General features: G+C 41.7%; 1 protein-coding gene across 7 annotated transcripts in view; it reads right to left on the bottom strand.

Moving 5' to 3' along the window:
- Nucleotides 1-16,783, bottom strand: part of pde4d (phosphodiesterase 4D, cAMP-specific) — a 122,976-nt gene that overhangs the window by 21,483 nt on the left and 84,710 nt on the right. For 2 of the 7 annotated variants that reach the window (XR_005098896.1, XM_037259750.1), the window contains exon 1: nucleotides 3,265-3,734. The exons of 4 other annotated variants lie outside the window; for them this stretch is intronic. Coding sequence is in view for 2 of the 3 variants with exons in the window: in XM_037259750.1 (XP_037115645.1) it covers nucleotides 3,265-3,644 (380 nt within the window). In the remaining variant the exon portion in view is untranslated. Of the gene's footprint in view, nucleotides 1-3,264; nucleotides 3,735-7,113; nucleotides 7,678-16,783 lie in introns of those variants that run through there. One more of the 7 variants, XM_037259755.1, reaches the window with a different exon arrangement.

Raw genomic sequence — 16,783 nt, 5'->3', positions numbered from 1 at the left:
TATCCAACAATAATAATAATAATGAAATAATAGTAATAATAATAATAATAATTATTATATTACTATATTTACATTTATGAATGGGGGGGAAAGCAACAGTTTTTTTTCTGAATGAAATTACTCTACAACTCTACCTTGCGCCACAATATTTTGCAATTTATTTTATCTTGAGACTTTAAAATATATTGCTCGTAGTTTGCAGTATTAAATGTCATTGAATCTTGAAGGTGTATTTACTTAAACTCTTGTTTTATTTACCAACAATGTATGTCATTGGTGTCAACGTCCTTGGAGAGAAAATTAGCATACAAAAGTAGCCAATTGTGTCATCCAACTCTGTCTGGTTAATCTTGTTCTGCCAGATGGAGCGCAAAAAAGTCAACACTCGCTGCTCGTAGTCTCCACGCTGACTGTCAATGCTCCATTCAGATGAGCCATTCAGTCGTGACACGCGTGCAAAATAAAGGTCACGCACTCAACCAGTTCCGCTACCGTGCCGCTAGGAATCTAAAGACTCGAATGTGACTAATATAAAACAGGTCCTGTGCACATGCGAGCTGCATCGTCGCTCAGTCGACTGACGGCAGACGAAGTCCAGATGAAAGTGCTTCAAGTCAACGTCAGACAATTCCATTCCTCCACGCTTCATCTCAGCATGCCATCATCTGTGTTTTTGAAGTGGGGCAGAGGTGCGAGAATGCTGGTTTTTTTAAAAAAAAAAAAAAAAAAAAAAAGGTTAAAGGGGAGGTCAACCCAAAAACTTTCTTTACAATAATATGTGGTATGTGCCCCCACTAGTCTAAATGCTGCATTTTGATTAATATTACATTTGTGGAATATGAGTTAGACAGCAAAATGTCCTTGTTTGTATTCATCTCTGGAGGCGGCCATTTTGCCACTTGCTGTCGACTGAAAATGACATCACAGTTGCCAGTTTCAGGTCACAACCAATCACAGCTCAGCTTCAGAAAACTAATGAGCTGAATTCACCGGATTGCAACTCCACCACTTGCCTGCTTTTCATAATAACCACCACTAGACTGATTACATTACTAGTTAGTCTGGGCTACGTTCCAGAGTCACTTTCAAGCTCCATTGTCTGAATGTCCACCATAAGTCCCAGACTTGCTACCATGCCAAAACCAAAAGCTAAGCAGGGCTGCTGCTCTGGGTTTTGTTAAATGCAGAGGGAAGGTTGACCAGCTTTTGACCTTAACGCTCCCAGTTTTCAATTCAATTCAAAATAAACAGACATCATCTCTGTTGTGGTATTGAGACAGGAGGTGTGCCGCACATTACCCGAGGGTGTCAGCTCCACATGCAAACACAAACAAGTACCACAAAAGAACACCAGAGTAAAGTACTGTCTTATCCTAACAGACAAAGCCAAACAATCTCCCACACCTTTCAGAGCTATTTTTTTCACATTTCGTGTGATAAAGAGACTACAGAAATGTGCAAGAAAGAACTGATGAAAGGATGTAGTTAAAAATAGGAAATCAGAGAAGAGGCGTTCTCCTCTGTCCTGTACGATCGCGGCATGGATTTGGAGATTTATTTCAGCACTGTCTGACAGCACGACAGTGGAGGAGCATCTTTACCGGGCTCCCTCCTCCCGGCGTGGAAGCGACAGGAGGACAATTTGTCAGAAGGAAATGCGAGCCGACAGCCAAGGACGAGTCGAGACAAGATGAGGGCAGGGCAGGTTGCGCCTCGGGCTGCATCTTTGTTTATCTGCTGTACCAAAGCGAAAGAGAGCGACTACTTCCTCGGAGGACAAATGGAGATGGTGGGGACCAGTGACCGTTTGAAACCTGAAGTCTTGCCTGAGGCCCTATAGGGGTGCCACCGGTTAAAAAAAAGAAAACCTGGATACAACGGAGGTCCGTCCATTTTCTACATCGCTTGTCCTCATGAGGGTCACAGGTGAGCTTGGGTCTATTTAATAGAGTAAGTACATAGATGGACTGACTGCCAGTCAATTAGCAAGTGCACACAGTTTTCAATGAACGTAACGTAGATGTTTTTGGAATGTTTGAGGAAGTCCGCGTATCCAGAGAGGGTGAGAGATCCGAAGCCTGAAACTTTCAACTGATGTCATCTCGCTGCACTTCCTACTATGGATATTTTAATAAATATCCACGTTTAGACAATTTGTGACAATTCATCGTAAGAAATATGATGACACTTCATGTTGAGATCAGGGCATACAAATTAGAAGAAGAAATTGCCCCAAATATGTTAGACTGGCAACACATGAACATTTTACTGATGAATTGATTGATCAAGGTTTCTCTATGTTGCAGTTTGTCAATAAACTGCTTCAACACTGGCTTGAAGAGAAGTGCGAGACTATATTGAAGATTCAAGAGTTTTTATTCGCCATGTTTGAGCGTGCCAAACAAGAAATTTGACTTTGGTAAATCACAGCCTCTGTTCACCCCAATGAATGACCCCGCTCAGGTAGGTAGTGACGCAAATCCCCATTTTCACTGCACAGTTACAGCCTCACAAGTTTTACCTTCAAATTAGTACCTTGGGAAGCTGAAAACAACGTGGCATTGAAACGCTAACAAAAAACCACAATACAATAGACGTGAAAGAGGTGCTTCAGTATTTACTTCTCGGTGCGTCAGTCACAGCATGGTGACATCAGAGAAGACAAAAAAAATCGATATATTCTTGACAGAGAAGACAGGTGGTGTGTAAGAGGTGTGACGGAAACCATCAACATGAAGGTGAAAAGACCATCTCTAAACAGAAGAGGTGACTTCTGGCACCACATATCTCCAACATACAATGCCATCCTTTCAAACTTTCCCAAGAAACTATTTCCTGGTCTTGATACGCATTTGTATTTGGTGTCAGCTCATTCAAATTTCCATTGACATTCTAATCATTCTTAGCTGTAGGCAACTGTGAGAATTATATCCGAGAGGAGACTAAGGGCTGTAGCAGCAAAGTGGAGACTGTGGAGTGTAATACGGCGTAGGTCGGATGTAAACCAACAGGAGGTATAAGTAACACTCAAACAGGAAGGAAGGAATGGTGAACAATAGCGTGTGACACACACACACACACACACACACACACACACACACACACACACACACACACACACACACACACACACACACACACACACACACACACACACACACACACACACACACACACACACACACACACACACACACACACACACACACACACACACACACACACAAAGAGGACAGAATGAAGATTGTCAATTCTACTATTTACCATATTCCTTCAGTGTTCTTCAGCGAGCTGGTGGAGCGCGACCTTGGCTTTAGAATGATACTCATGTTCTCCTGTTCCCGTCCACATCCACTTGCTCTACTCAAGCACACACACATGAAGCCACCCCAACACAGCCACTCAAGGGCCACCTGGAGCTCCAGTCCTGTACGCTCCCAAGTCGTCCGTATTCCAGATGATTCCCGACTTCCTTTCAAGGCTCGTTTGGAATCCAGACAACTTCCTGGGTTCCGCTCCCCCACTCGGCACCCTCGACCCCTCACCCGAGTGGAAGCGTTACATGACTCTTCGCGCTCTCTCTGCCTCACTCCACAGCTGCAGCCAGGCTTTTGAGTGCAAGTGGGAGGGGTTGTTTTGGTCATAGTAATTCCTTACAGGGCGGGACTTGCTTTCAGCTCTCGCTAACTCCCAGGCATCCTTACAATCTCACGCGTCGATCACCCACGCTGCCAGGGTAACCTAAAACCAACGGCAACGATGCCAGGAGAAGCGGCCACGGGCCCCATATGTTCTTTGACTGTAGCAAAGAAAATGTGAGGGAGTGGACTGGAAATGTGTTTGATGGGAGATAAGAAAGTGACAGTTAGATAAGTACCCAAAGTTAAAAAAAACAACAACATAATACTTAAGAAATTCTGAACCCCAGAAAATGATTGTAGTAGAATCAATGATTAGTGACAAAAAATCCAAATGCGCCCCAGTCAGGTGTGCGTATCCTCAATTGGTGTTTCCCAACCTTTTATTGAGCCAAGGCCGCAAAAAAAAAATGTCACTATCAAAATATTAAGCCTTAATTGAATTGATCTGCCTATCAGTACTACAATGATGGCATAGAGAGAAGACCAAACTTTTTCCATTCTTTCTTTCTGTACCCGAATTTTTCTGTGAATATTCTCATTCCTCCAGATCATTTCTTTCTCAGGGCATTGAATTGGTCGCAAAATTTTCAATAGCTCCGACGCTAGAAATAGATCATAAAAAATGATTGCAGGGGCTTTTTCATTGTTACTTGTGTTTTTAGAACTGCATCGCGAAGAACTGTTTCCCTACCCCCATCATAAAACTGTGGCTGTTTTACACCGACAAAGAAGAACACCCAAGACGCCCTGAGGTCAATTTAAAAGCAGCCTTGTACATTTCTGACCAACCAGAGACGTAAGCGACGGCAGAGTGACATCAGTCGGCGTAAGGTTCCCTTTTGTTCGCGGCAAGCACAGCGTATGTAAAAGACATGCAGATGGAAATGCGTCCATCTGCAAACCCTTTCAAAGCATAACAAACGGCCTGCCCGACCCTTTTGACTGATAATACGCGGTCATCCACTCCAATTGCAGGCATGGGCTTTCATGTTATGAAAGAAAGGTGGCGGTATCGGCGGCCTTGAGGTGAATGCAGGATGCTGCGTTGCGTACGTACGTTCGTGCGTGTGCCGGTGAGCTCACAAGCACAAACATGTACTCATTACGTGTGAGCGTCATCGTAAACACACCTCAACACAGCATAAAAGCGAACTCAAAACGACACTTGAGACTGTTGTTGCGAAACAGCAAACAAACAGGCTCTTTGGAGCCAAGATTCCGCATCATACTGTAAATCACATTTCAACTCAATGCAACACTTCTTCGGGACATTTTCAACTTTTACGTAAGGCAAATATCACAACCAAGTGCTGTTTGATATGGACAGGTTTTCCAGTATAGTCTTTTAGAAATATAATAGACTAATAATGATAATACAAAAATATTAACAATAAGAATAACTTCAAAAATAAAATTAAATATTAGCTCAGTGCAAAGAATTTTTTTTTACTCAAATGTTTTTTTGTCAAGTTGTTGCATGAAATAGATGGATTCAGATACTCCAGATAAGTGGCGTATCTGGAACCAAAATAATTTTGTGACAAAATAAAATGATCTGAAACCAGATCATTTTATTTTGTCACAAAATTATTTTGGAGCAAATTCAACACACCATTGTTTTTTCAGTGGAGCCCTGAGAAGACTCAAACGGTCCATCATAAGTGAAATCAAAAATCTTGCCCGCCCCTGATGTACAAGACAGCCACCTAGTGCTGATTGTTCTGCAAGTGCAGCATTAAGCCTGCCCTCAAAGAGCTGCAGCACAGATTAAACCGACAAACACAAGATGATTGATTTTGTTTAGGGGGGGGAGGAAAACGTCTCGCTTGTGGTACACATAGAGAAAGCACTCTAAGTAAACGCTGAAATATATATAAATAGCACTAAAGGAGGCAGAGCACAGATGGCTCAGGCGCGCTATTGACAAGGCTCCACCATATCTATATGTCTACACAGCCATTATCTTAAGTTCATATGCAAATACTCCGACATCACACACACACACACACACATCAAGATAGGCACATACAAGTGAATATCCAGATTTCACATTTATCTATATATATATTTTTTTTCCTGTGTTGTTGTTCGAGGTCACTGAGTGTATGCTGCTAACAAAAAAATATGGCAGCATGATAATGGATCTAATAAGGTCCTGAAATTTGCTGTGCGGGGCCTTAATGGACACAGAGTGCACGGATTATGAGCGGTGCGCCTGAACACCTTGATTGAGTGTTCATTCGTCGTTAACCTTGTTGTCGGAAAAAGCAAAAATGAGGAATATGGGAATATGACACAAAGGCACACATGCAAACAGACACTGCAACAGGGCAGCGACCCAGGCGCTTGCCCGGGGCATCGAGCTGAAGGGGGCCAAGCGAAAATGCTGACACTGGCCACTATTTCAAACACTGGCAATAAAAAGGTACACCAGGTACATAAAAAAGCTACATTCTGGAAAACATGCCTTTGAATCATTACACTGGTCAAATTTTAACCAGAGATGGCTCTCTGTGTCTCTACTTAGTTTTGAGGATAAATCAAAAATGCCTTTTTGTTTTCTGATTTGACCAATGAAAGCTTACGCAATTCAGATTTTACGTGTTTAATAATATTATTTTATTATTATTATCATTATTATTATTAAAACCTGATTGGCTACAGAGAAATGGTTATTTGTTAGTCGTTTTGCAGTATTTTTAAGGTTGATGTCAATTATTAGAAGTCATGGAAGTTGATAACATATTTGGAGTTGATATGTATTTGCAATTAAAATAAATAAAACAATAAATGAAACTAAAATATTTGTGATGCAGTCCCTTTACATAGGTTTATGAAACAGCTGTTCAGATTTTCAACATGTTGAAGTTTTTTTTTCTTTTTATCTTGGACAATAGAATTTGTTTTAAAATTCCTACAAAAAGTTTGGGTACCTCCGAGACAAAGCAGCATGTCTTAAATAGTTCAATGAAAACTTTAAACAAACAAATAAAGTTTTCTACAATACATACAATTTTCTAAAATTTCACTATATCTGGAGTGTTAGTTTTACTTCACTTCGCAGGCCCAGCAGCATCACTTAAAAAGTTAAATGCAAATTGAAATAAATAAATAATTTGCACAATATTCCCATGTTATCCGCCAGTAGATTTTGAAAAATATCATTTGCATCAAAATGCCAAACAAACATGCAAATTCAACTATATCATAAGAAGTTTTGGGGGCGAGGGTCCTCTGTGATCCTTGTTTGGGCCCCCCAAGGGATATAAAACTCCCCACACACACACAACACAGATATATACAATGTTGAGTAAACAGTGGTAAACTACAGCAGGTGGAAGAACTCAGCAGATACGCGGTCATAAGCATGCACACAAAGCAAACCGTTCAAGTTCAGGCTGAGTTTCTGGCTCTCAAAGCAAGCACACAACTTTTTGGACTCGATTTAGCCAAGCCCCTCTGCCTTGCATACCCTCTCCTGCCGCGAGGTTTGATGTCGATGGGCTTGTTGGTGGCGTAGGGCGAGCCGTTGGAGCAGGCGTGGCGGTAGCGCGCTATCCTCTCCAGAGACAGGTACTCGGAGTTGACCGGCAAACTCATCTCGACCAGGGGCGGGGGTTCATGGGACCGGGAAAGGGGGGGCTATTCCAAATCCAACAGAGCCCACTTGGTACCACCGAGGCTTCAGCGTCCAGTGTTAGTGAAAAGGAGAAGAGCCGAGTGTAGAGAGCGAGGGAAGCGGTGGGTGTGACTTGGAGTAAAAAGATGATAGAGGGAGAGAGAGCGAGGGATGCAATAGGAGGGGGGCAAAGTGCAAATGCAGAGCAAACTAATTTATCATATCTGTCGGCTCATAATCAAGTATGTTTTCTAGTAATGCTGGAGACTGGCTGCATGAGCACACTTTCAAAGTCACTTTGCTCATAAATTACATTCATGTGCAAAAACTGTTTGGACAGTTAATAGCTGAGTGGACCTTATTACTGGAAGCTGATGTTTTGGATGAACATAAGCACTTTTTCTTTTGTTCACATTTTTATTCAAAAGAAATACAACATTTCTGTAAGCTGTAATATGTTCAAAGTTACCTGTTGTTGAGAAAAAAAGTAATGAAGTGACAGAAAAATGAGAATAAACTACTTTTTGTCGATATTTGTTGTAATTATTTGAAAATGACATCACAGATGCTCGGGGCTCAGGTAATGACCAATCATGGCTTACCTGTGTGCTGGGTTTGGTCATGGGACATTCGCAAGCGGAGCCGTGACTAGTCTTTGCCTGAGGTCTGAGCAACTGTCATGTCATTTTTGGCAGCAAGTGGCAAAATTGCCAACCCTGAGATGAATAAAACTGCTTGATTCTTTAATTCTTACTTAACACGCAATATTAATCAGAATACCGTATTTCGACAACTACAAACTAATAATAATGACAATCATAAATGATGTATTATTAATCCTTTTCCCCCTTTAAGATAAAAATTATTCCAGAATTTAGCCAACATAAATCTTTCCCTGTCAGACTGTGACCATGGACACAAGATAAGTTTATATGGGGACACAAAAGCCGATCACCCACACCCATTCAACTCCTGTAACTGACAATTTCCACCAGTAGGAGGGAGTAGCACATCACAAAGGCGGACACGAGTCAACAGACACGCAAAAAACCTCACCGGAATTATTTGGTATTTTGACTTTTCAAATAAATGCTCTGAATGACAATAGTTGATATCAGCTGTCTACAAAATAAAACATTTATTCATTTTACTCAAATGGATAAATAGTAGCATTTAGAGACACTCCATGCCTGAGAATTATGTTTTAATTTAAATTCAAGATTATAAACACACACACTGTATTTCTCAGCGGTGTTCCTGTTGCTACGCCACTCTGTCAGACTCACACAGCGTGTGACAACAAATCGTGCGCATGTGTGCATGACAATGCCATCACACCGGTGGGCCCTGTGACATCCACGTACGCACACACTATCCATGTAGTGATTTAGTCGAGTGTGTCGGGGCAGGTGACACGCACGCTCCAGTGCAGAGACAAGCATCTCGTGTGCCTCCTCACACAACAAGCAAACTGTATGCTTTGCACACCCTGTCAGCGCGGCAAATGACAACACGACTGCCGTCACTCGGTATCCCGCCTTCCCTGAGGCACGCTGCTAAGTAACCAAAGGTGACAGAAGTACTCTATATTTAATCACGAGTTCGCCATATGGCTCTCATTAAAGGTTTTGATGAAAGATCATCTGAACAAAAGAATTGTTGAAAACACCCAATTTGTGGTCTTTATTTGAAGGTGCTTTTGACATGGGATATATGTTGTCATTATGACGTCATCGGCCATCAAATTACAGCCTCCAAAATCGATGCCGCCCTTTGAATTGGGGTAGAGCTATGCTATTTTGAGCCAAGTCTGTTGTGTTGGTGGAACGTGCCACAAGCAGCTGCAGGCCCATCCTAATGCCATTGAGTCAGAACATTGCCCTCTAAAGTGGTCTTTCATTGCCACAGTGGTCTAGTACCCAGCGGCTGTTAATTTGTCCTTCTCTCGCAAGCTTCCTTGGCATATTGTAGGAATGATCTGTTCTATGTAGAGAGATACAGCAGATTCACTGGAGTGCGAAAACCTGCATAAATCAAACAATCGAAATTCAGCAGTATGAGCACTTTGTTCAGATTTGAGTGCAAAGCCCACATTTAACGAATAAATTGGATAGTTTGACTGACTGACATTGTAAGAGTTTGGTGGTTTGACAAATACTTAACACTGCAGCCAAGTCAGTGCATTACGTACTTTGTGGTATTGTTTCTCGAAAGATAACACAGGGCGTGAGTGACAATCCGATTCGACAAAGAGGTGGGGATGAGCTATAGGGCCATCTATCTTACACCACTGGCTGACACGCTCGTACAGAAGGCACATACATCACAGTTAATTGAATTCTCCGCAACGGTGGGTAAATGGTTAAAAAAAAAGAAGAAAACATTCTCCGCAGCGCATGCTAAATTGGCAGATTATCACCATGGCAACTGCACCTTGGCCACGGGAAAGCAGGTTGACAAAGACTGACTATTCATCTTACGATGTGTGTGTGTGTGTGTGAATGAGTGAGTAAAGTTATTGTGAGGAAGACTTGGCAGTGGCGTGGCCAAGAGGCAAGTCCAACCGAGCGTCTCTTGACCAATTACGCGTCTCACCTCAGCTTGCACCTCCTGCCTACCTTTCGCCGTGGCCGGCGAGTCATGTTTACGATGCGGTTGCCTTGGAGACAAGGGGCCAGGTAACCAACCAGCATGTCGTTGCTAAGGATAAGAAATGATGACAAAATAGAGGATGACGAGAGTTGACGTGATGTACACGCAACACGATGGGAGGTGATCTCAAAAGAACATTTGCAAGATTCTATCACAATAAGGCCGCATACAATGCGTTCAAATAACAAATAAAATAGTCTGACTGATTATTTACTCAACTGCACATCGCTTTTGTGCAAATATTTTAAGCACACATTTTTTTCTTTTTGAGTTGGGTTTTCATTTAATGTGGAAAAAAAATCCACTTGAGATATTCCACTCTGTCTCGTTCATTAACTTGCACCGCTAATTGCCTTGCCAGCGTTCCAGTGATGGCGCGACAACAATGGCTTTCAATTCCATTGATTATGGACACAAAGATGGTCACCGCGGGAGTGCTGTCAAATCCTTGCAGGATCTGTCGTTGGCGCACAATAACTGTGAAACTGGCTTCCTCTCTTGAGACGTGCTAAATTGATGGAAAGATGAATGGATGTGGGGAGCCTCTTAAACCTTACGCATGGCCACACACATGCAAGCATAGCACTCAAGATGCAGTACACTGCAAGCACATGGGGCAGCTAATAGGTTTAACCTGGCAGTGGGCCCGCTGATGTCAGAGTAATCCCTCATTAATGCCCTGATGACATCACTACTACGCGAGTGAGAGTGTGTGAGCGAAAGCTTGGACAACCTTTGTGTGTATGCGTGTCTGTGTGTGTCGTTCTCTCATTCTCTCTGTTTGCCTGACAAAATCTTCGCCGTCCGTCCTACCTTTATTGTGTGGACATTTCTCTTTGTGTGAACATTTTGGACAGTCCACAAGAGAAACCGCCTTTAGACTGTGAGCATGTTTGTGCGTGTGTGAGGGACAGCCTGTCATTGTGTGCCAACACAGACCAGGTAATCCAGGATATTCCCCAACACACACACACACGCACACATGCTTAGTACGCTGCAGGGTCTTTGTATGTGTGTGTGTGCGTGTGTGTGTGTGACTACACCATGTGTTCATGTGCAGTTTATATCAGCACATTATCACTAACAAGAACATAGGGTTCCACATGGGTTGAAGAGGACCATCAAAAAATGCAATTATAAGCAAATTAAATAAGTTTATTGCTAAAACCACTGTGGAAATTAATTAACAGTGTAAAGCTTTGACAGTGGTGCTTTTTGGTGAGGCCACAAACATTTCCTCATACAGAAATATAATCATATAAATAGCCTATAGACAGAAGTGGTAATCTGGACAGTTGCAGAAGTAACATTGATGGACAACTCCATTTGTTTTGCTCTTTCTTTGGCTATTTTGCAACATTTATTCAAAGTAATGTGGGCCTGAAGGAACCAAAAAGAATCAAACCTCGACAGATGTAATGCGGGGCATGACTCTTGATCGTTATTAAAATTTTCAAGTGTTATTATGGTTAAAGTCTCACATACAAATATTATCTGTTTTTTTAGCTTATGTATAGAACATAGCCCATTTCTGCTTTTTCCGCTGTAGAAATGGAACTCCGTTTTAAAACAAAGACACCTGTATGAAGAGAAGTGAAACGCTACTTAGGTTTTGCTATTGAGAATCTGGCTCAAATGTTCTGGAAAAATAAGCCACAACTACAACATTGCGACAGTCCCCAGAGTCCCTTAATCAAAAACAAATAAAGGCACATATACAACAACATATAGAAGGAATAAAAATCCTGCGGCGGAAATGAAATGTCAGTGTGAAATGTGCAAGTCCTAAATGACGAGTGACTTTACACGCCGACAATGTAGAATCTGTGCTACCACATGGATGAATAATGTACAGCAACAGTTAGGATTGTGCAAGTGGGAGTGTGTTTCCTCCAAGGAAGTCATTGCATTCATCGTGTGCCAGAACACACGCACACGCACAGTACAGTGCTGGCTAAACATTACTTCTAAATGTTTGCACAAATGAGAATATTTAGGGTGGAAGAAGTGAGCCAGAGAAAGAACATGTAGACGTTTTCAAGTCTGTCATTATGACCCGATCCAAGCAGGTACGAGGGGGGACTCCCTCTCTAAGCCCGTCTAAGCCGTTGATTACAGCCAGCCATAAACACCATCGTCATCCTAATCGTCGGCGTCATACAGCTTCGCTGCTAAAGAGGGCGATTCCCGGAACGCGTGTCAGGCACCGCCTTCGGACGCCACTGACCACGAGGGACGTGATTGCAGCACTGCAGCTGGCCATGTGCTAAGTGCTTATTACCTCCTCCAAGGGCGTGAGGTTCCCAAAGACTGTGTGTTTGTTAGTAGGATTACTCTAAAAGCGAATTATGGAAAAGTTTTTTCCCCATTACTTTTGTTGCCATTCTTTTTTCTGATGAATATTACTGTGGATACGCATATATTATACAATCAGGATGGGAAAAGTAAACCCCACAGGCTCCGCTCTTAATCCAGCCCAATGATCTCATATTCATACATCTGTTGCATTCATTAGAACACATTTTAATGAAATTGGGTAACTGAAATCCATTTGTTTTATTCATTCAGTCATTAAATGATATTTTCATTTTTATCGTAAATGAAAGGCACAACATTGTGAAAACATTAAATGGATTTTATTTTTAACTAACTGTAAAATATTTGTTATTAAAAAGTTAAATTATTTGACATTTATTCCTTCAATTTATTATCCTTTTTATTTATATTATAAATGATTGTGTTATGAATTTATTTTTGCAAAATAGTGTTACTCATTTGAAGTAATCAAAAATGAGAATGAACTATTTTATTTTTACAATAAACGGCCTTCCTGTTTGAAGAAGCTACTCCCAGGTTGTTTGCTCTCCTCAGGTTCAAACTATTAATACATAAAGGCAATTATTGTGATTTTGTTGTGGAGGTGGTGGCGCTCAAGTCCTCATGGTTCCTCGCTGTTCACAGCGGGGCTTGTGGTCCTTTATTATATGTGGATAGTACTGATCCAGCTTAGGTTAGGTTCCAACTGTGATAAAGGTTATTACGTCCAAGAGTAGCCCTTCGAGAACAGGATATCTTTATTATTATTATCAGATGATTTCCTTCAAACGCAACTGCAACACTCAATCCACATTGTTTTGTTTCATTGCCATTTATTAGCAGCGGCGGCACTATTGAAGTAGACGTCTCCTTTGTTCATGCAGGATGGACCGTGCTTGATAGTATCTCTGGTCTAGCCTCAGGTTTTGTTTGTGTCAAAGGCTGACGTACATGGCCGCACAGTGGCACTCTGATTCGCCGCACGTATTACGTTTCACAGAATCATTTTACGAGGAAACTACAAAGGCCTGTCTAATCTGAGTTTGGGAATGTGGCTAGGCAGAGGATTAGCCTCCGTGGCTCGCTATTAACTAGCTTCAAGAGATTCATGATCTAACTTAGAGAGGTTTAATTTTTGTGCCACTTTAAATTAAAATTCTGGCTCAGGTTGTTCCCATGGCAGTGAACATTATAATTGTTATTACTAACAAACAAGCATAACTTATTTCCTAAAGGCTACATTTCATAAATTAAAGACAGGATGTGACTCGATTAAACAATATTGTGTTGCCTTGGATTCTGCCAGTTAGTTGGTAACAACTTTCTTAGAAAATCTTAAGCCCGTATCTTACTTGACTGTAAGAGTTTGTGCATGTAGCAAATGTTAGTATTTCGGGTTGCAAACAGTTGCAAACGGTTGCAAACGGTTTTTGAACATGTTCTTATTAGTTGTACGCCATTGGAAACCACAATAAGAAACGCGTTGTTGAATTAATGCCTTTGAGACAGAAACCTGGGCACGATATTTGTATCGATATCTGTCAACATTTCAAAGCCCCCTCCCAAATCAATCAGTTATTCCCAGTCAGCCAGTCGCCTTCGAGTCAAAACCGCGGCGATGTTCCTAATTTTCAACAGCTCACAAAGACATACGTCATGACCGCCAGCTTGTGGTCTGTCTTTCTTATTGATCCGTCCGTCTTCACCCCCTATGCGGGAGAGATGAATGCCAGATTGAGCGACCCCGTGCAGCAGCTGCTGTGTGGAAAGCACGACCTGATAAATCAAATTGAAAAAGAAATGGATATTTACAATTGATGTGATCTCAAAGCTGCCTCGGGGCCTTGGGGAGCCTCTCCTGGAAGTATGGTGTCATGTAGCCATACCTGAACCTTGCTATCAAAGACAAATATTGTGTGTCGAAAGGCTCACATCTTTATTGGTCATGGTCCAACTTTATTTGCGCAAATCTATTTCTGTAAGACCTCAGGGCTTGTTTGGGGCTCCAGATGACCATTTTGTGTCATTCCGGAGACTTTATTCAACTGACCAGTGACAACCCGATTCACTGCGATGCCCAAAGAGATTTTTGGCCAGTTGTAAGCACGAAAGGAGACATATTAAGACACTTTATCACAAAATGAAAGAGATCCTAGGAGCCCTAATAAAATGTGTGGCATTTCTTGGATAAAATGCCTCATGGATGCAAAATTGCAGGACACTGGACGTACTGAATGTGAGCATCACTTTGAGCTTCTTTTTGGATGATGTCATGTAGAGGCGCCTTATCCTTACGACTATTATGATGTAATTTATTTTTTTTGCGTTCATGGGAGGTGATACGATAACACTCATATCCTGATAACGTTCAAATTCAACAACCCTGCAGATCTGCAGAAGAGCAACAATGTATGAAGGAGAACGTGGATAACGCAAACATGCAGAATAGTGTGGAGAGAAAAAAAAGGAATATTTTGGACATGACGAGCCTCAAAGTAAAATACACACAATTAAGTAAATACTGTTTCTGGTCAAGCAAATGGTTGCTTCCTCAAAAAAAACGAAAAAAAAACAGGAGTTGAAACAAGGAGGTCTTTGTGGGCAAGAACTAACATTCCACGTTAGCGCCCATGCACACGAAAGCGAGACAAATCGGTGAGAAACATGTCTGTTCTGCTTCAAGTCAGTTTATAATCAAGTTACCGCCGCACCGCGCACCTCATGGGACACATCAGTGTTCTCACACACTACATAAAATATGCTCTAGGTTTTGATTTTAAAGACAGTTGTTAGCGGAGGTCCTCTCCCAAACGTGCATCTTTCGTTTTTTTTTTTTTCAAATTCAAATAATCCGTAAACCATTTATTTTTAAGGGGCAATTTAAAATGAGTATTAGATGATATTGAAATTGTGTGTTTTATTTTAGATATAAACCATTAATATAGGCATTTTCTTGAGCTATATATCTTCAATTTATAATACCAAATCTGCTCGGCCAATGAGTCAACCGCATGACATTGACCCGGTACAAATATTAAACCTGTTACATATTAAAACTTTGTCCACCAAGTGTGTGTTTGTGTGTTTTCCTCTCCACCACATCACATTTCTGATGCAGGAAAAAGGTACAACGTGTTGAGCTGCTTGGCCTCACCGTGGGGAGAGTGTGGAGAACCTAATGAGTGCCAGCGCACCAGCATCACACAAATGAGTAGGAAGGCAAGATTGATGCTGCAGTTGAGCAGCACACACACACACACACACACGCACACACACGCACACACACGCACACACACAGCGCTGGTAGGGGTCCTTGGCATACTCTGCAAACAGTGAGTGATGTGTTTGTGTCACCACAAATGACAGCAGGTCTCTGCTCTCTCTAAAGTACAAAAAAAAAAAAAAAAAAAAGCCCATTTCAAAAGCAAAGCAACTGGCAGAGAAAAAAAGTCATCTAAAGTTTGCCTGAGTGCAAGTGCAATCAATGACACAGGGCAATGGCAGACAAGAGCGAGATAACAAGTGTCTCATTGTAAGAGGAGCGCCTCGGGCTAATGCGGAAGAGGTAGACAGGAGGGTGTCGAGGCACAGGAATGAAAATTGACCATTAACCAGTAAAACATTGGTAAGAAAAAAAAAAAAACGTACTTTCCGTCATCCGTAACTGGTCGAACAGGAAAAAAACCCCAGCTCCACTCCTCAGGACAGATGTCAGGGTTGCATTTTTCAATGCTTTTAAAGCAGTGCTGAAGGCAACCACATCAATCACTGGTTTGATGGGGAAAGTGTGACTTCGGAACACATCACATTGGACTGATGGAGAGTTTAGCAATTACTTGCGTGAAATTGTTGTTGGGTATGAAAAATGAGTGGGATTTTACACTAAATGTCCCAAGTCATATCTCATCATAGCATTCTACACCTAGCACAGACAGAAGAGGAACGGCTCTGTTATCGAGGTGTAATCAATTATACATGTCTCCTTGAAAGCTGCTTTGGCTATGCAACTACACACACACACACGCACGCACACACACTAACAACAATAGGTCAGTACAGAAAAGATTTCACCATATTAAAAACTATTGCCCTGACGTGTTTGCAAGCACGCGCTTCGTGAGAGGAACAAGGATGTTTGAGCATGTTGAAAGCAATCTTGAAGGGTTATTTGACGGCACCTTCCTGTCTATAAAGCCTGCCCTCTTCCGTGCATGACAGTGCTGTAAAATAAAGATACTACACTGACGTCTTCACGTACGTCAATGTCTGTTTCCGCTGCTGCAGCAGTTCAACTTGTGTGTCTTGAGTGAAAAACTACCTGAACCTTAACGTGACAATAAACAGATAATAGTTTCTGTAAAACTGCAGAGTGAGACGCACTAAAACAGAAGGGAGGAAAGGTCATTTCGAGTCAGCAATATTCCTAAATAGGTAGTAGAATCAGAAACACCATATAAAAGTTGGCATCATAGACAACATGTTGAGTGGGAGGACAAAGTCAACAGACAAATTTCCCATCTTTGTTGAGAATATCAGAATCCTCCTTAAAAGTCAA

This window comes from Syngnathus acus, chromosome 9 (genome assembly GCF_901709675.1).
Source record: "Syngnathus acus chromosome 9, fSynAcu1.2, whole genome shotgun sequence".
Classification (NCBI taxonomy): Eukaryota; Metazoa; Chordata; class Actinopteri; order Syngnathiformes; family Syngnathidae; genus Syngnathus; species Syngnathus acus.
The sequence above is the reverse complement of the archived record's forward strand: the minus strand, read 5'-3'. Positions and strand labels throughout refer to the sequence as shown.